The 20,360-nt window shown below is 37.1% G+C and overlaps 1 protein-coding gene across 1 annotated transcript in view; it reads left to right on the forward strand.

The window, feature by feature from the left end:
- The window catches only part of LOC124545234 (phenoloxidase 2-like), a 63,654-nt gene that overhangs the window by 14,361 nt on the left and 28,933 nt on the right, over positions 1-20,360 (forward strand). The window contains exons 3-7 of the mRNA XM_047124105.1: positions 8,581-8,776; positions 11,668-11,891; positions 12,769-12,971; positions 15,592-15,742; positions 16,531-16,632. Of these exons, the coding sequence (XP_046980061.1) occupies positions 8,581-8,776; positions 11,668-11,891; positions 12,769-12,971; positions 15,592-15,742; positions 16,531-16,632 (876 nt within the window). The remainder of the gene's footprint in view (positions 1-8,580; positions 8,777-11,667; positions 11,892-12,768; positions 12,972-15,591; positions 15,743-16,530; positions 16,633-20,360) is intronic.

Raw genomic sequence — 20,360 nt, forward strand, 5'->3', positions numbered from 1 at the left:
TTTTGGAATTTCATACGTGTGTGATTTTGTGGTTATTGGGTGTTGTTTTGTGTGTGTGTGTGTGTGTGTGTGTGTGTGTGTGTGTGTGTGTGTGTGTGCTACAAATGCTGAGAGTAAAGAAATTTAGCACCAAACAAAAGTTTCGCAGCAACCAATTCCAAACACAACCGAATAATACGCATCAATTGCTTCAAAAGTTTCCCGAGGAAACTGTGTCTACAGGCAGTGCTTCTAGACGTAAACTTTCGCTTTCTGAATGCAATAATGACGGAAATGTTATTGTGAACCTAAGTATGCTGTCAAGACTTTTGAAGAGTGCTGTGAAATGTAAGTACTACAATTTTAAAGATAATATTGACGTGTCTGAGGACATATCATTAAGGAAGGATCTTTAAGTCGGATACTGATTGCTTGTAACTCGTGTAAGATGCACAATGATACTATGACATCGCCAGTAACTGATAGTCGACACTACAGTGTAAATATTCAGCTTGCTTATGGAATGTAATGTATTGGAAGGAGAAGGAGAGCTGCTCAGACTTTTTGTGCAGTGATGGATTTTCATCCACATCTACTGAGGTTTGACAGATACAATAAATTAATACATAACAAAACTACCTGGCAGATTCCGCTGCAGAGTGAAAATCTCATTCTTAATACATAATGCTTTATGTGGTGTAAGTGAGCATTCAATGAAAAGAGCAGCAGAAGAAGCAGTAGCCTTGTCTGAGAATACAGACATTGTAGTAGCATTTGATGGGTCTTGGTAGAAGAGACGTCATACTTCTCTGAACAGGGTTGTAACTGCCACATTATTGAAACGAGTAAGATACTAAATTATGAATGTCTAACAAAGCACTGTCAGGGTTGTTCAAGTAAATTTATCGGCACCCATGTTTATGTAAAGAACTCTGATGGCCCAAGTGGAAACATTGAAACGAAAGGAGTTCTAAACATTTTTAGAAGATCAGAGGTCAGTCGTGGTGTGAGGTGTGTAGGCTACCTCGGGGATGGAGACTGTAAAGGTCACACTACTGTTGTTAATGACAGACCATAAGGGGACACACTGTTAGAAAAGCTTGAAAGTGTTGGGCATGTACAAAAAAAAGACTGGGAGCTTGGCTGAGAAAATTATGTAAAGACTTCAGAGGAAAAAAACTGTCAGATGGAAAAGACATAGGTGGTCCAGGTCATCTTACAAAAAGTTAAATTTATTCTTTGACTCAATATTATGGACTAGCAATAAGGAGAAATGTAGGAGATTTGGAGCACATGAGATGAGCTTTTTGGGCAACATAGTTTTACAGAGTGTCAACAGATGGAACCCCATAGTATGGTTTGTGTGCAAAAGGGGAAGATTCGTGATGCAAGTACTGGTTGAGCAATGCTACAGGCATACAATATACCAACAAGCATTCTTTACCACTTGCTGTAATGGAGGCAGTTAGGCCTATATACAGGGTGTTACAAAATGGTACGGCCAAACTTTCAGGAAACATTCCACACACACAAATAAAGAAAAGATGTTATGGGGACATGTGTCCGGAAACGCTTAATTTCCATGTTAGAACTCATTTTAGTTTCGTCAGTATGTATTGTACTTCCTCGATTCACCGCCAGTTGGCCCAATTGAAGGAAGGTAATGTTGACTTCGGTGCTTGTGTTGACATGCGACTCATTGCCTATGTAGCATCAACAGGTTAGTGTTCATCACGAACATGGTTTTGCAGTCAGTGCAATGTTTACAAATGTGGAGTTGGTAGATGCCCATTTGATGTCTGGATTAGCATGGGGCAATAGCCGTGGCGCGGTACGTTTGTATAGAGACAGATTTCCAGAACGAAGGTGTCCCGACAGGGAGACGTTCGAAGCAATTGATCGGCGTCTTAGGGAGCACGGAACATTCCAGCCTATGACTCGTGACTGGGGAAGACCTGCAATGAATGAGGCAATTCTTCGTGCAGTTGACGATAACCCTAATGTCAGCGTCAGAGAAGTTGCTGCTGTACTAGGTAACGTTGACCACGTCACTGTATGAGAGTGCTACGGGAGAACCAGTTGTTTCCGTACCATGTACAGCGTGTGCAGGCACTATCAGCAGCTGATTGGCCTCCACGGGTACACTTCTGCAAATGGTTCATCCAACAATGTGTCAATCCTCATTTCAGTGCAAATGTTCTCTTTATGGGTGAGGCTTCATTCCAACATGATCAAATTGTAAATTTTCACAATCAACGTGTGTGGGCTGACGAGAATCCGCACGCAATTGTGCAATCACGTCATCAACACAGATTTTCTGTGAACGTTTGGGCAGGCATTGTTGGTGATGTCTTGATTGGGCCCCATGTTCTTCCACCTACGCTCAATGGAGCACATTATCATGATTTCATACAGGATACTCTACCTGTGCTGCTGGAACATCTGCCTTTACAAGTACAACACAACATGTGGTTCGTGCACGATGGAGCTCCTGCACATTTCAGTCGAAGTGTTTGTATGCTTCTCAACAACAGATTCAGTGACCAATGGATTGGTAGAGGCAGACCAATTCCATGGCCTCCACGCTGTCCTGACCTCAACCCTCTTGACTTTCATTTATGGGGGCATTTGAAAGCTCTTGTCTACGCAAACCCGGTACCAAATGTAGAGACTCTTCGTGCTCGTATTGTGGACGGCTGTGATACAATACGCTGTTCTCCAGGGCTGCATCAGCGCATCAGGGATTCCAAGCGACGGGGGGTGGATGCATGTATCCTTGCTAACGGAGGACATTTTGAACGTTTCCTGTAACAAAGTGTTTGAAGTCATGCTGGTGCATTCTGTGGCTGTGTGTTTCCATTCCATGACTAATGTGATTTGAAGAGAAGTAATATAATGAGCTCTAACATGGAAAGTAAGCATTTCCAGACACATGTCCACATAACATATTTTCTTTCTTTGTGTGTGAGGAATGTTTCCTGAAAGTTTGGCTGTACCTCTTTGTAACACCCTGTATATGGATCTGGAAAATAAAAATCTGCTTAGGAAATATATGAATGGTCTCTCTCAGAATTTAAAAGAAAGCTTCAACGGTGGTATGTGTTAGAGAATACACAAAACTGTATTTGTTGCGCTGACAGTGCTGAAGATTGGTGTAATGGATGCAATAATAACATTCAAAGATGGTGCAATTTCAAGGATCAATGTTATGAAGAAATTGAACATCCAGACGGGAAAGAATATGGTTTCAGCTCTAACTGCTGTTGATAAGCAGCAGGTAACCGAAGAGAGACAGCTGCTACCAAGGAGTCAAGGATAAAGAAAAGAATGAAGAGAAAGAGTATGGAGGATAAGGAATCAGGAGGACAGCTGGAGTATGCAGCTGGAATGTTCTAAATGAGCATAGTGGTAAGTTAATAAAGCTGTAAATCTTTTTTAAGCGATTTACTGAAAACTTGAATTTTCATCATTCAGGTACACTTCTCTCCCAAATGTCTGAAGTTAATCTGACAAAAATTGGTACAGTTATTTAGAATGACCTCCTCTACCTCCCTTGCCTACTATTTCCTGAAAAATTTATGACATGATGATGATGTCGGTGATATTTGAGCTACATTTTTAAATATTTTTGTTGTAGTAAAATAAATTACTTGTATTTTTCACACATCAGCATCAGGGAAGGAAATTAAGGAAATTGGAGGTATAAAACACTTATGTGAATGTTGTCTGTATTCTTTTTCCAAGCTGTGCAGTCAGTGGTTCCAAAGAAAATGGTACTGCTGTGAAATAGTGTTCCATTTTTTGTACTATTATAAATATTGTTGTCAGTGCCAAAATATAATAAATGTCCCAATGATTTTTTGGGAAGTGCTTTGACTGATGACCCTAATTGTGTGTTATAATTTTGAGCTATCTCTCACTATCTTCACTATGAGGGTGAAGATAATGCTAAAAATGCAGCCCGTTCAGGGCATGTCTCCTTATGTGCAACTCCATTATAATATGTGACTGCGAAATTTTCACTGCAAGGGAGATTTATGTGCCGCTGATGTGGCTGATATTCAGTATAACACTGTTAATTAACTTTTTAGTATACTTTAAATAAACTGCCTGTCAAATGTTTGTTTTGCAATATAAAACAATGATGATGATTTTGAAGTCACTGATATGTTCACTCGTCTAACATGGTACTGCCTATCATGAAGGCAGTTTCTCTGTAAAGCCATTCCACGGTTTTTGAAGATTGCTGTGGCTATTTCATTGATGAGAAAATGTTAGTAATTGAATTTGAAATAAAACTCCTTAGTTGATCTGGTATGACAGTAGCAAAATAGACTCAAAATAAAAATAAAACTTTTAACTGTTTACAAGTAGGATGCAGGACGGGATATTTTTAATTAGTAAATTTTACAGAGAAAGATTTTGCACTTACAACAACTGTGTCTGCGTAACTGAGTTTAACGGGCAGAATGCCTAATTACTAAATCACTCACAACCAATCAGTGAGAAGCTTAGGCCCTCACATTGTTTAGTTAAACTTTTGAAAAAAATTCACAGTTCAATACTCTAACCCATTTCAGTCAATTTCTATTTGTAAGTCCTTAGTATAGTAAAATTCACAGTTTCTGTCTCATCTCAACTATCATATAAAATAATTAGTTTGCTGCTTAAATAAATCATTATGTGACTTAAATAAATCATTATGTGATAAGGCTCTCCTAACGTGATTACTTCAGTTTATTGATTGTTTGGCATTTTTCACCCCCTTATTTTTCCCATTGTTTTCTGCTGTGATACTTAAATGTCTACTCTGTCATATGATTCTGGGTTTTCTTTGGGTATTCATCACATGCACTTCCTCTTCTGCATTGATCTTTGAAATAAATCTACTCCTTGAAATATTAATAGTGATGGCAGCTATTGTGCAGCAATCATCTTCCAGAATGTTCTACGTTCTATTTGCCTCTCCTTGGAAATTTATGGCATTCTGTGTGTGATGAAACCATCTCTGATATCTTCCAATCTTCTCCTTTATCCATCACAAATGTAACTACTTTTCTTTCCACAAATGTACATCACATCCTCCCCCACAGTATTTTGTTACACACATAAAGTATTCCCAACTCTGCCAGAACTTCGAGAAAAACACACACACACACACACAGACAGAGAGAGAGAAGGGGGAGAGAGAGAGAGAGAGAGAGCACTAATTTACACAATAATTTCACATAATGTGTTCACACACATAAAGTCATAACATAAATATAGGAAATTGGTGGGGAAGCTGTTGTTCAATGATTGAAGGGGCTAAAAATATGTCCATCACAGTAAGTTCAAAGTAAATTGACCCATTATTACTGCAGCATAATAAACAAGTGCAAGGAAAAATGTTGAACAGAGAGTAGTAGTCATCCGCCTTATGCAACTGCCATAGACTAAATATATAAAAATAGCTTTTAGTAAATTTTATTTATTTCACTCATAGTTTCAGCACTTGATATGTGTGAGACTAGCCTGTAATGAACTAATTATATAAATATGTTTGGAGGACTTAATTCAGATACATGGACAATTTTAATACAAATTTAAAGTCTAGTTCAAAACAGGTCTATATAACTCTGTCAACCAGTTTCCATAAGCAGTTCCTCTAGATACTGTTAATTAGATTTATATAGTTTAACAAAACATCTATTAGTGTTTCTAATCGAGCCGCTGATAATATTCACTGCATTTCTACGACCTAGACATACATATGATCAATTATTTTTAATCAAGTATAATTTGAGGTGTGATTGTAGAAACCAATTCTGCAAACTGACAGCTAGCTGTCATTCAGGAGCATCAAGTCTCGAAACTCCATCTGGGCATACTGAGTTAGGTTTTTTTAGTTTCTCTCCCTCCTGTGGTCCAATGCCTTGAACAAAATTGACCAGTTTTGTATGTGTGTTAGGCTTACACACACACAAAATAATGTAGACAGAATTAAAGTGCACAGAATTACATTTTATATCTAATGAGACAAATACATGTCCGTATATGAACACAAATATCTTGACACTGAAAATAATTTCAGAGATACCCATTGTACCAGAAATACCCAACAACTGCCCTCAATGCCCTTTCCCCTCTCTGACATAGTTTGGAACACCTGGAATGTAAGGAAATTAAAAATTGTATTTGCGAACTGACTTCTTGTGTGGACTGCTGGCCCTTATTTGTGAACTGACTTCTTGTGTGGACTGCTGGCCCTGGCTTTGGTGCAGCTGCTGGATGTGGCAGTGATGGAGCCTGCTGATTGGTGGGTGGGATGGTAACAGCAGGTGTACGGGGCCCTATGAGATTGATGAAGATCTTGCTGGAGAGTCTTGAAACTGCCCGATGTCAGCATGTACATGCCATCTTCCTTGGCATTGAACACATGAACATGACCTCATCAGAAGTGTCATTTTTAATCAATGACCACCAAAATGGTTGTTCATTAACTTGATGGCTGTGTTTGCTCCTGGTTCTGACAAACTGCGAACACTGTTGAAAGCAACTCAGCAGAATTTAGCGAAGCATAGGATGTTGGCTTCTGGTGAGACACATTACATCATAATGTTCACTTGTTTCCTGCAGTCCTGTGGAAGGGTTGGCCAGTAAATGCTGCTGTTGTGGATCTGAAATCTGAGTGGTGGCGAGTTCTCTGATGTCCATGATATAAGTCAAATTACAGATGTTTGAAAAGTTGCTTTCAGCAGTGTTCACAGTTTGTTGCACTCTGGAGCAAACATGATCATCAAATGGGCCAATCTTAGCCTTCGTTGTTTCTCATTTGAGTCAGCATGTCCTTTCCATTGGAGTCAGCATCCTGAAATGTCTAGCTTAAGAAGGTGAATGTAAGTTAGACATATCTATTACGGTTTCTAAGCAGAATATTTGCTAGTAAAATGTGTTATACTGTGAAAGTATATTGTTCAATAACAGAAAGATTCTTTTATTAATTTGTTTTACAAGTTTGACAACCCCTACTGTGCATTATCTCAATAACCATTGACTGTATGAGGGGGTACCCCAAAGAAACCAAACTTATTTATTCCCATTGAAGCACAAACATTCAGTTCCCTTCAAAGTACTCTCCACTTGCAGTAACACAACTGTCTAATCTTTTATTCCATTTTTCAAAACATTGCTTATATTCATCTTTTATGATGCTTGAGAACACCTCTGTTATTTATTACTGTACCTCACTTTTCCTGTTAGGAAACAAAGTCACATGGGACAAGGTTAGGTGACTATTTTGGGGGGTGGGGGATAGGAGCATGTGTCATACCATTTTTTTATTATGCAAAACCAGTCACCCAACTGCCACAATCAGGCCACTTCCGTCACACTCTGTTGCTCAGTCTTTTCAAACTTCCAAGTAGAAAGCCTATCAACTGTCTGATCCTGTGGAATGAACTCTGAATGGGCAACTTATCTCACATTAAAAAAAAGATCAGCGTTGTCTTAATGCTTATTTTCACCTGACTAGTTTCCTTGAGATGAGGCAAGTTGGAAGTCTTCCACTGACTTGATTGTTGCTTTGATTCCGATTTGTAAGCACAGCACCAAATTTTTCCACTTGTGAAAATTTTTGAGACGAAGTGTGAAACATTTTGGGATCCTTTTTCAAAACACAGCATGCTTCTATGCAACCTAGGCTTTGTTCAGCAGTCAGGAGTCATGGCAGCCACCCTTTTCGTTTCCAAATCACAGCATTGAACTCCAAGCTACTCCTGCCAGGTCCACAATTTTTTCAATGGTCCATCATTGACCTTCATTGATGACTGCATGAATATTTTCAACATTTTGATGTGTTTGGGCCATGGAAGGATGACCAGAATGAGGTTCGTCATCAACTGACATTTCACTATTTTTGAAATGGGAAAACCGCTCAGACACTTGACTTTTCCCCATTGCACCATCCTTGTACACCATTTTTAACATTTTAAGAGTTTCTGTTCCACTTTTTCTGAGCAAAAAGCAGAATTTCACCACTGCACACTGTTCCCGAAAATCAGCCATTGCAAAAACAACAATCTCATAAAACAGGTTGTTGCTATTAACTCTGCTGTAACTAGTCCTGACCTTCTTAATTGATAGCACTTGGCTTACTGACTCTGGAATGTTCAGTCTGTGTGCTCCTAGCAGCAAAGCATGATATTACAAAAGCTCTATCCACCAAAAAATTTGTCCTGTTTCTTTTGGGTACACTATTTAAGATAGATACCTTATTTTCATAACTGGGATGTGTAATAATTATTAATGTTTCTGTTATTATGGACATTACATTGGTACATGCATTCACACTCTCTGTTTCCAAGTAGAGCTTTAAACGAGGTTGAGTACTTGTTTCAGCTGTTATTCATATGAACTTTATCCATAATTTGATAATCAAATCCACATTTCTTGCATTTTGACCCCAACAATATTCCATACCTATGGATGCAGTGTATGTGGGTAAGAATAGTATGATTATGACAGTATAAGACTTTACACTATATTATACCTATTAATTGACATTCAGAAAAACAATCATGAATCTATAGTACAAAATTATATGAATCTTTTTCCTTCTAGCCATCTCGTTTCCAATCTGCAGTTTCTGAACTAATAAATCGATGGAGTGGAGTTAAGAATGCACAAGAGTTAGAAGTGAAGCCTATCAAGCCACCAGACATCTCATTCCCCCAGAGCCTGGGTCGTCAAGAGAGTTTCTCTCCTTTTATACCACATCACAGAAGAATGGCTACACATTTGACAGAAACACTTGTAGGTAAGTAAACAGTCTAATTTTCACCATAATACATTGTATTTTAATGTGGAAGCATAAATACCATTATGTGAAGAAAGTCATATTCCAGAAATGCCAAGAGCTGCTGCTTAAATAAATAATTATTAACTACCAGTTTTGATCATCTGATCACAAACAGGTTACTATAACAGTGTTCTTTCTGTGCTCTCCACTCTGAAAGATGGAATGTGATCATGGCAGTGTGCAAAGATTAATTAATTATAGTAGTGCACTTTATTATTGGCTAAATATTGCAATTTACTTTTGACAGCAGTGGCAGAGTATGGTTTATAATGTGTTTGATACTACAGTAAGAACATTGCTATTCAGGCTACTGTAATTATATGAAACTCAATAATGATCAACTAACAAAGATTTATTTCATCAGTAGCTCTTTCTGTCCCTAAATATGACATTTTTTTAAATATTTGAAGTGAAAGATTATTAGCAGGAGGAAATTGTTTAACAATTCACTGTGCTACATTCTTAGAAATTATTTTGAATTATGGCATTTTGACCAAATGACATTACACACTGTTTTGCTACTTTATTATCATGATTACTGTGCATCATAAGGATTCAGAAGGATTTTGATCATTAGTAATTTTCTGTACAATTAAATAGCTTGTCTGCTAATTAGAATGACTTTTACAAATAGGTATTTTTTACATGAATTTTAACACTTATGATATGTGTATTATTTTGCATTGTGTGAAAATAAAATTTTCCAACAATAAAACAATATTGATCTCAAGCATCAGTAAAGATAAAAGGGATAAAACAAAATGGATTCACCAACACCTGCAGAAGATACTGGCACATTTAAAATATATACTGTTCCAAACTAGAAAGAAATCATTCAGTTACATATTTTCACTATGGATTCTCCTTTTGTACAAAACAATTGTTTATTCAGTGTTCTACTGCAGGATTTTTCAGACATATTATCAAAAAACTATAATGTCCCAACTAAAATCCATAAACATATTAGTGTGTGAGAAGTGTTTGGAGAGACATGTTGTGAGGATGTACTCTGAAAAAGTATATTATTGACACTAAAAATGGTATGATAATTTAACTTCACCATAGCTCTAAACTTTTGGGGAACGAATTCACCCATGCCCATATATTGTTCTGTAAATCTCATCATGAATGAGAGCATTCAGGGATGTGGACTGTCTCAAGTTATATATCATACAATAGCAGACAGAATCAGCTACTTACAATCACTTATGAGAAGTGCTAATGCACTCACACTGATAATTACAGCCGGCCGGTGTGGCTGAGCGGTTCTAGGTGCTTGGGTCTGGAACCGCGAGACCGCTACGGTCGCAGGTTCGAATCCTGCCTCCGGGCATGGATGTGTGTGATGTCCTTAGGTTATCTAGGTTTAAGTAGTTCTAAGTTCTAGGGGACTGATGACCTCAGATGTTAAGTCCCATAGGGCTCAGAGCCATTTGAACCTTCTTTTTTTTTTTTGTTTTTTTTTTTTTTGATAATTACAGGAATTACTTCTTTACTACTTTTCATAACTGTATTTGGAGAAAAGAAGCTACTTTTCCAAAAGCTTCTGCTCTTTCTCTTATAGTATTCAGGTACATTTTATTTACTTGTAAATAATAAGCATTTTTGTAAGTTTACTGACTCCAGCTGTTGTAGATAGCTCTTTAAACAGTTGGACACACTGACAACAGCCTTACAATACATTTAACCCCTTATGGTATTTGCTGCCAACAAATCAATCATACTTTGAAAACAACTGTAACGTTAAAAAACATAAACTACAAGGAGAAATGATTTATACCACTAATCATCCAGCATTAGTATAGTCCAGAATGAGTGAAGTAATCAGCAATAAAAATCTTTGACAATCTATCCACTGATGTAAAGAACTGAATGGATAATAAAACTAACATCAAACACAAACTGTATCTGCTTGACAACTCCCTCTACTCTACAGAACAATTTCTCTCTCTCTCTCTCTCTCTCTCTCTCTCTCTCTCTCTCTGTGTGTGTGTGTGTGTGTGTGTGTGTGTGTGTGTGTGTGTGTGTTGTCTAATTTGGAAGAAGGCCTGTTTGGCCAAATGATAACTTGTTTGGCAGTCTTTTTGTTGTGCCTACCTGTGAGTCGACATCTCCCCTAAATGGTGAGCAACAACTTATCCTTTTCGTACTTTTGCTTTATGATACATTCAAGTTTGACCATCACAGTTATGTTCAGAAATGGAACACTATGTGCCACAACAATTTTTGCTGTCCTATGCTGAATCTGTCTGGCTCATAAAGCTACAATTTGTGTAGCTATAGAACTTTGACAAAATTTCCAAGGGAATAAGATATCTTTTAGACATCAGGAACAAATATACACTGCTCAAAAAGGGATTTTCATCACTTGGATATCTGCAAACACGTCAACTTAGATTCAAGGGGGAGTAAAATAGTTAATCATATGGATAGTGGATACTTTTCTGTAAAATAGAAACTGAACGATAACCAAAATAATTTATTATAATACATATACGTATTGTGTGCAGAAGGTTCTACAAATGGCTAACATATGAAAGCCTACAATTTAGGAAACTTGTTAGCATGAGTGACTATAATTAAGAAAGACTTTTAAAAAATTAAGTAAATTATGTATTGTGTTAAATAATTGTTATCAATAAAACTCACAATAAGGTAGAATTCAACATACACTAAAATAAAGTACTCGTTTAAGTCAAACATGAAAATATTATGTGCACACACACACACACACACACACACACACACACACACACACACACACACACACACACACATATGGAAAGAATGATATGTTTACTAAAATAAAATATTCTGTATTGTAAAAAATGTTCTCTTTTCCTTTAAAGGAATGCGGTCATTTGAGGATTTCTTTTCCATGTCAGTCTACTGTCATGACCGTATCAACCCATACATGTATGCTTATGCATTATCAATTGCCATGATAAATAGAAAGGACACACAAAATCTTCCTCTGCCACCACTATCTGAAGTGTTTCCAGACAGATTCATGGACAGTGCAGTTTATGCACGGTGTCGAAGAGAAGCTAATGTTGTCGGTGAAGGAAGCAGGGTAAGCTATACAAAGAACATGTAAAAATAGCAGTATATTATGTCAAATTGATAACAACTTGTATTATTGCTTCTCATTAATAACTATGGACTATGAATGATGCACATATAAGAGAAAATTTGCAGTGCTAAAGATGTAAGTCGACTTTGACAATGTTCTGACATAGTTTTAATTCTCATTTGCACAGCTAACTGGTGTGTCTATATTTGTTAGATACTAGCTTTCACCTGAGCAATATTGTTTGGTGCTTGATCTCATTTCACATAATCAGAAGTTGTTGCTGTGTTACAAAATGTCAGAAACAGTTTTTGGACTAGTTTTATTTTGTCCAGCTGGTATTTTTCAAACAAGCATACTGATTTCAAAGTAGATGCTATGTGTGTATTTGTGTCAGACAAATGATAAAGTCCTTATATCATGCAAAATGCTACATTCAGTGATGCACGCTGTGGGGAAGAAGACAGATTAACTGGAATTTATATGATTATGATGAGTTCAGATTGAAGGATGCAAAAGAGCACTTTTACAGCATAGATCACAACTCATAAGTCATGTCACATACTTATCAGTTTGCATATGTTTCTCATCAATATCTGACAGATTTCAAGAAGAAAGAACTAACTAGCCTCTAGTGTGTGCCTCTTTACTTTTCTTTTCCTTTTAAGTAAGTGCTGGTCCTGTAACGTGCTTTACACATTAGGGGGAAATTTTTCAGTAAGCAATAAACCAATCTGTTCAGGTATGATTGTAACAGAAAAAGAATGACATTCAATAACATACTGCTATATTTTATGACTATATTCTGAAGAATCAATGAATATATGCTTCAGAACAAGTGTAAAATCTTTAATTTTTATAATGTTAATTACTCTTTTAGAGACCAATTGTGATTCCTCGTGACTACACAGCTTCTGATCTGGAAATAGAACATCGTATTGCATACTTCAGAGAAGACATGGGTGTTAATCTGATGCACTGGCAGTGGCATCTTGTCTATCCAAACACCGGATCAATCGATCTCGTAAATAAAAATCGCCGTGGTGAACTTTTTTTCTATTTCCATCATCAAGTTCTTGCAAGGTATGTACTGTTCACTTTTGAAAATGAACAGAGGTAATGATTATTAGCAATATATTTAACATAACTGTTAAATTAATTACTTTTCACCATGATTGTTTTGGGACAAGGTTAACAGAAGAAACATTTTTTAGCCAAAATAAGCTGCTACAGAGTATGAGGTAACGCCTTTCCTACATGGGATGAAAGCTAAAGTAATGTTTATAACTGTAAGTTACACATCCATGACAGACAGCTTGGAAGCTTTTGATGATAGCATATCTTTAAAACATTTGGTGATAACCTAATTGTTTCAGCATAAATTAGTATGGTACTTACAGAGAATTTCTGCATACAGTAACAGAGTGATTAATTCCCATAAGTTGTTCAATATAACAGCAAAATCATCCCACTCACACTGTTTCTGTAAAATGTACTGCGTATCAGCCTGTTTCTGAGAAACAAAGTTTTCTTCACATGACAGTTGATAGTCACTATGATCATTTGTTTACTAACTACATAAGATTTGTTCAGCATATGTGTTTTGTTTTATGACAGTAATCATATTCAAATGTGCCGAGGAAAAGGAAAAGGTTGACAGAAAAATTCTTTTTGAGCATTTTAGCAGCAACAATCATTCATGAGGCAAATGGTGTTCAATTGGATCTGTCTGGTATTTATAGAATAAATGTTTACCAGTACATCAGTTGTTACTTTCATACCAGTTAAAACAACAGTGTTACTGAACCATCCGTATTACACAAATGATAAGTTCCACAATGGACCACATAACATTTTTAATAGTTTCAGATTGACTAACAAAATAGCAAGTTCTGACCAATCAATCTCATTTGTGGTTGCTTCCAAAAAAATTCAGTTTTTATTACAGTGTTTTTCTTTGTGTCTTTTTAATTTCAGTCATTTAAAAAAGTTGGTACCACAGAATACTTTACATGGCCAGGATATTCATGCCTGAAGCGTTTCTGATTCCTTTCAAATCAATTACACATGTGCATTGTACTCAGCTGTCATTTTGCCATGCAAGCAGTATGCAAATTCCATTTCGAAGTGTGTTGTGTTGCATACTTCATATTCCTTTTGGAACTTATTAAATAATCAACACGGTTCTGGAATATTTTATCTGGTTGGAAATTGAACACAATAGCCTATTACACATAATTAATTGTTTAGTCCTTCCTAGGCTGTTACTCTCTGGATGATGTGTAGCTCGACTCTGCTCTGTGTCATCACTACAAAGTGCATGAAGGATTTTGCTCAATGAATAAATTTCAGTAATTTTGTTGTTCCTATACTAACATAGATAGCACTCAAAACAAAAGGACTGAAAGCCCAACCTAAGACAATGAACTTGCATTCAAGAGTTGTACTCAATCTGGTGATTCCGATTTAGATTTTCTGTGGTTTTCCTAAATTTTTTAAGCCAAATTGTTACAAGGTAGTTTAATTGAAAAAGAACATGTCTGATTTCCTTGCACAGCTTTAATCTATACTCTACTCCCTCATCTATACTCTACTCTCATCATCAGTAAAACACTATCTTTTTATTCCATAGAGCTACAAACAACACTGAATGGTGTGATAAATTACTTGAATGGATTTTTTTAAGGTTTCAAAAGGGTATTTGAGATGCTAAAAATATGGTTAAGTATTTCCAGATGTGAGTAATAAAGGGTGTGTTTTATCACGGTTGATCAGCAGACTGTTGTGAATACAAGTAGATAAGGTAAATGAGATCTGTTTCTGGGTGATTCTGGTTGGATAGTTTCAGTTTGTCAGAGTGTTGACAAGATAGTCAGAATACAAAAGAGAGAGAGCTTGTATCTCTAGATGTGATTCCTGCACGTGACCAGATCACTTAGGAGGGTCTTTTGGTGTGCAGTGGGTGGTAGCTGTTGTGTGGATGATTCGTTAGTGATGTGATTTAATGTCAAGAGAGATTCTTATAAAGCCATCATTGAGGTGAAATCTGGCTTGGTGAACTGAGGATCACCACGGAAGGAGGAGGTTCTTTGTCCTTGCCCTGATACCAGATCACAAAGGTGGTCTCAGTGATTATGAAACAGTTGAGTGTTTTAGGACTCTGTCTACAAATAATTCTTGAAGATGACCAAAGGAAAATTTGGCATTGGACATGTATGAGATGTCCATGGTAGCTTTGCAAATTTGTTTGTTTGTGATGTCTTCAAAGTGGAAGTATTTATGTGTGAGAATGTCGTCACACTTACCAGAAAAAGTTGTGGGTTTGGTGATAGTCAAGTATTAATAAAGGCAGCCTTCCTTGAGGCCAGGTGTAGGAATGTTGAAGTAGCAGGAACTGGTGTAGCCACTGACTATAAAAGGTGTTGGCACATTGATGTAGAGAGTATTTCACTGTGGGTGTAATAGGCAGTTACAGTGAATGTCCCTGATGGTATGGTTTAGGGACCTTGGAATGCATGTGGAATGTAAAAGTCTGAGGAATTACGTAGAGTCTTTGTCTGCAAGGAGAATGACTAAGATTGTATTTGTTTGATGGTAGTGAATGGTATTTGTTTATTGTTTGCACTAAGGACTTTACACTACTGCAATGACAGTAAATGTTTTTTTTTCTTATTTTTCACATGTCTTTATTTCATCTTTACAGATACAATTTTGAGCGATTATCCAACAAACTTGGTCGTGTGAAGCGTTTGCTGAACTGGCGTGAACCTGTAGAGGAGGGATACTTTCCAAAGCTGGATAATGTTGTCTCTAGTAGAGTTTGGCCACAGCGCCATTCAGGTGCTATCCTAAGGGTAAGAGATTCCTCTTCCATATGGTTCCAGAGCAACATTGTCATTATTTTTCATAGAAGAGTTTGTGTTTTTATGGTATATGCATAAGAGCTTTAAGAAACTTCTGACATAAAAGATAGATTTACAAATGTCCATATTGCTTTTAAGAACCCAGATTCCAGCACAAAATCTTGATGGTTCATTTAGTGATCCTGATCAGTAGCTGCAAGTAATAGTTTTGATTAAAAAACACAACATCTGACAAGGTTGATGTCATCTTCCAAAATACTGAACAGAATAATGCGACTGTCAACTCACAGGACACACACCAATATATCATCTGCCAGTCACACTAGGGAAAGTTCAGAAATCACAAGTTATAAGGTTTTTAAATTTTATATGAATAAATATTGTAAAATTAATAACTTTCGGCATCCTGTGATGAACAACATTCAGCATATTTAAAACTGTAATGCTTTTACTTGTTGTATTACCCTGTGATCTTAAACATAATTAAATCTATTATTAAACTACAAGTAGTCATTTTTATTTTAATATTATTCATGTACACATTAAATTATCTATAGCTGTTTGCTCCCCCACACCTTGTCCATTATACAGTTTCATTCAGCCAATATCAGTTAATGTTATAGAGGTGTTTGCAAAACAGTTATGTGAAGAACGTAATTCTTCCATAACAGCATGAGCAACATTTGTGAGGAGCTGACTAAATATTATTTTCAATTCAGATATATATCTAAATTTATGTGGCTGGATAAAGATATCAAGAGTTTCAATTCTTCATGCAGGATGTAAATCGAGTACTCCAGCGACTTAAAGTTGACATCCAGGACATGGAAAGGTGGCGTGACCGGCTGTACGAGGCCATCCACAGTGGAGCTATTATAAATGTAAGTATTAAAATTATGGAAATTCTAGGATCAAAATGATTATCAAACAAGGGATAAGGCAACCGCCATCTGTAGCTGACTGATGCTTGTTATATAGACAAGTGTAAGGAAACAATGTCACTAGCTTCTGAGCTATAACTGTTTTCCATTTTAAGTATACAAACACTCTCTCTCTCTCTCTCTCTCTCTCTCTCTCTCTCTCCCTCTCTCTCTCTCTCAGGTTCATTTTCAATACACCTGAGGAAAACAAAGTACATTCTGTCAAGATTGACGGTAGAAAACTCTTGGAGTTGATCAACTTGTCAATGATACATACAGATGTCTTCTACAGTGTGGATAGGGACCAGTGGACAGGGGCCAGTGAGGTCTCAGGGTGTTGTACCGATCCCCCTAACCAAGAAGTTTGATGTGCTGTCTTTCACTGAAACTGGGCTAGTGAGATTCACTTCACATCTTTTGGGAAACCTGTTTTGGCAGGCATCAGGAGGAGGCAAACACAAAAGTTAGGGATCTACTAATCATCATCAGTTAGAACTTACAGCAAATGCAGGCACCCTTTAGGGTAATAGCAGCAAGAATCTCGAAAGGACACCAGTATGTATGCCTGGAGGCCTCACTTCAGCTTGTTGAAGAGGCTATTCAGACAGCCATTGAGGGAACAGGGTGCAACCAACTGCAGATTGTAGTACACATTGGAACAAATTATGCCTGTCATCTGGGTTCCGAGGTCATTCTTGGGTTGTAACACTGACTGTCTGAGAAGGTTGAGAAAGCCAGCCTTGAGCATAGAGTTTCAACAAAGCTCACAATTTCAGCATTGTTCCCAGAACTGGTCATGGCCCTTTGGTTCTGAGTCAAGTGGAAGGACTGAACCAGAGGTTCTGTGACAAGCTAAGCTGCAACTTCCTGGACTTGTTCCATAGGGTTGACAACTGGAGGGCTGCCCCAAATTGGTCAGGTGTGCACTATATATCAGAGGCTGCTACTCAAATAGCTGTGTGTGGGTTGCACAGAAGGCTTTTTTAGATTAGGCAACTCTCCATCCAATGTGGATAATGATAGTTGTAGGAAACTCCGAAGTATAAGTGTAAGATCGAAAGACACGCCTCCAACAGGTGAGAGTATTAAAATCCTAATTGTAAACTGCTGAAGCACTCACAGAAAAGTGCCAGAGTTTGAAGTGTTAATGAAAAGCAGTGAAGCTCACATAATGCTAGGTACAGAAAGCTGTTGAAAAGTGAAATTTATAGTAGTGACATTTTTGAGGAAAATTTAAGTGTATATCAAAAGAATAGGCAAATGGAAAATGGAGGTGGTGTATTTGTTGCAGTAGACACGAAATTCAAATCCACTGAGACAGAAATTGAAGCTGCATGTGAGATTGTTTGGGCAAGACTCAATATCAGTGTTAGTCATAAAATGATTATTGGATCCTTCTATAGGCCACCAGACTCATCTCCTGATGCAACTGAAAGCTTTAGAGAGAACCTCAGTTCATTTGTACATAAGTTCCCCACTCATACTGTAATTATCAATGGAGACTTAAATCATCCAACAATTAATTGGGAAAATTACAGTTTTGTTAGTGGTTGGCTGATAAGACATTCTGTGAAACTTTAATAAATACCTTCTCTGAAAATTACCTAGAACAGATAGAACCTCTCTCATAATGGAATGGATTGGATCTAATGGCAACAAATAGACCTCACGTCTTTGAGGATGTCCGCATCAAAACTGGTATCAGTGACTATGAAGGGCAGTTGTGGCAACAGTGATGACCCAAGCAGAGAGATATACATGAGCAGTAAACTACATAAAAAATCAGTAGTGTCAAATCTCAATGAGGAACATGAAACTTTCAGCACAGTCCAGGAGCATATACAGGAACTTTGGCTCACATTTAAAAGAATATTTGACCATGCACTGGAAAGATATGTAACCAGTAGGAAGTTCATAATGGGAGGGACCCTCCATGGTGAACAGTCACGCTAAGAAAATTTCTAAGCAAGCAGAGATTACTGCATAATAGGTGTAAAACAAAGCATGGGGCTATAGATAGAGAGATGCTGAATGAAATGGGTTTGGTTGTCAAAAGATCAATGCCTGATGCCTTCAGTGACTACCATAGCAAAATATTGTCAAGTGATCTTTCACAGAACCCAAAGAAATTGAGGTCATATGTAAAGGCCATTATTAGCACCAAAGTTAGTGTCCAGTCCCTAGTGAATGAGGTAGGAATTGAAAAAGAGGATAGAAAAGCAAAAGCTGAAATGCTTAACTCCATTTTCAAATGTTCCTTTACAAAGGAAAACTGAGGAGAATTGCCCCAATTTAATCCTTGTACCACTGAAAACATGAATAAAATAAGTATTACTGTCACTGGTATTGAGAAACAGCTGAAATTGTTAAAATTGAACAAAGCTCCTGACTCTGACAGAATCCCTGTCGGATCCTGTACTGAATTTTTGGCTGAGTTAGCCCCTCTGCTAACTATAATCTACCAAAGAACCCTCAAACAAAAAATGGGGCCCAGTTCTTGGAAAAAGGCACAATTCACACCTGTCTACAAGAAGGATAGTAGAAGTGATCCACAAGACTGCTGTCCAATATCCTTGACATCAATTTGTTGTAAAATCTTGGAACATATTCTGAGCTCAAACATAATGAGGTATCTTGAACAGAATTACCTTCTCAGTGCTTACAAATCATTCATGCAACTGATTCTAAAATATTGCTCAAGTGTGTGAGATCCGTATCAGATAGGACTAACAGGGGATATTGAATATATACAGAGAAGGGCAGCACAAATGCTCACATTTTTGTTTAATCCAGGGGACAGTGTCACAGAAATACTGAAGGAACTGAACTGGAAGACTCTTGAAGATAGGTATAAACTATCTGAAAAAGTCTGTTAACAAAGTTTCAAGAACTGGCTTTATATGATTACTCTATGCATATACTGCAACCCCCTACATGTTGCTCTCATAGGAATTGTGAGGATAATAATTACTGCATGCACAGAGGCATTCAAACTAATTTCTTCCTGCTCTCCATATGTGAATGGAACAGGAAGAAACCCTAATAATGGTACAATGGGATGTACCCTCTGCCATGCATCTCATTGTGGTTTGCAGAGTGTAGATGTAGATGCAGAAGATTATCAGAAAGATATGTACATCAGCTCATAAGGAAACTTCATCCAAATAAAGATAGTTAAAAAATTTGTAGTAATATTTTTGAATATACTTTCTGTCTTATGCAAAAAATACACTGTTTTTCTTCACATCCAAATATGTTATGCATTATTGTGGCATCTATTGCATTACTTTATGGTAGAGTAGGCACATTACAGAGTTGTAATTTACCAGGATATCCTGACAGCATATTGTGTTCCTCATTTTACCTCTGACATTGGAGGAATCCAACTTAGCCAAGATATTATGTAGCATCCTCTACAAATGGAAAATTGAAATTTGTACTGCATTTTTATGCAAACTTTAACTCTGTAATGTGTCCCTGTAGCATACAATAATTCAACAGAATCACTAGTGTGCCCATTGATGACACTACAAAAATGTCAAAACATGATTAGTAAGAAGAAGATAAAACTGTGTTTTTGCATGACATATACCTGCTCTCGAAAAATATTGATATGTGTATACAGGAAAAACTGTGAGTAGCCTGTAGTTACAGTTAGTCAAGATCACCGTCTTCTTGCTGAGATATAA

The sequence above is a fragment of the Schistocerca americana genome, chromosome 8 (assembly GCF_021461395.2).
Source record: "Schistocerca americana isolate TAMUIC-IGC-003095 chromosome 8, iqSchAmer2.1, whole genome shotgun sequence".
Lineage (NCBI taxonomy): Eukaryota > Metazoa > Arthropoda > Insecta > Orthoptera > Acrididae > Schistocerca > Schistocerca americana.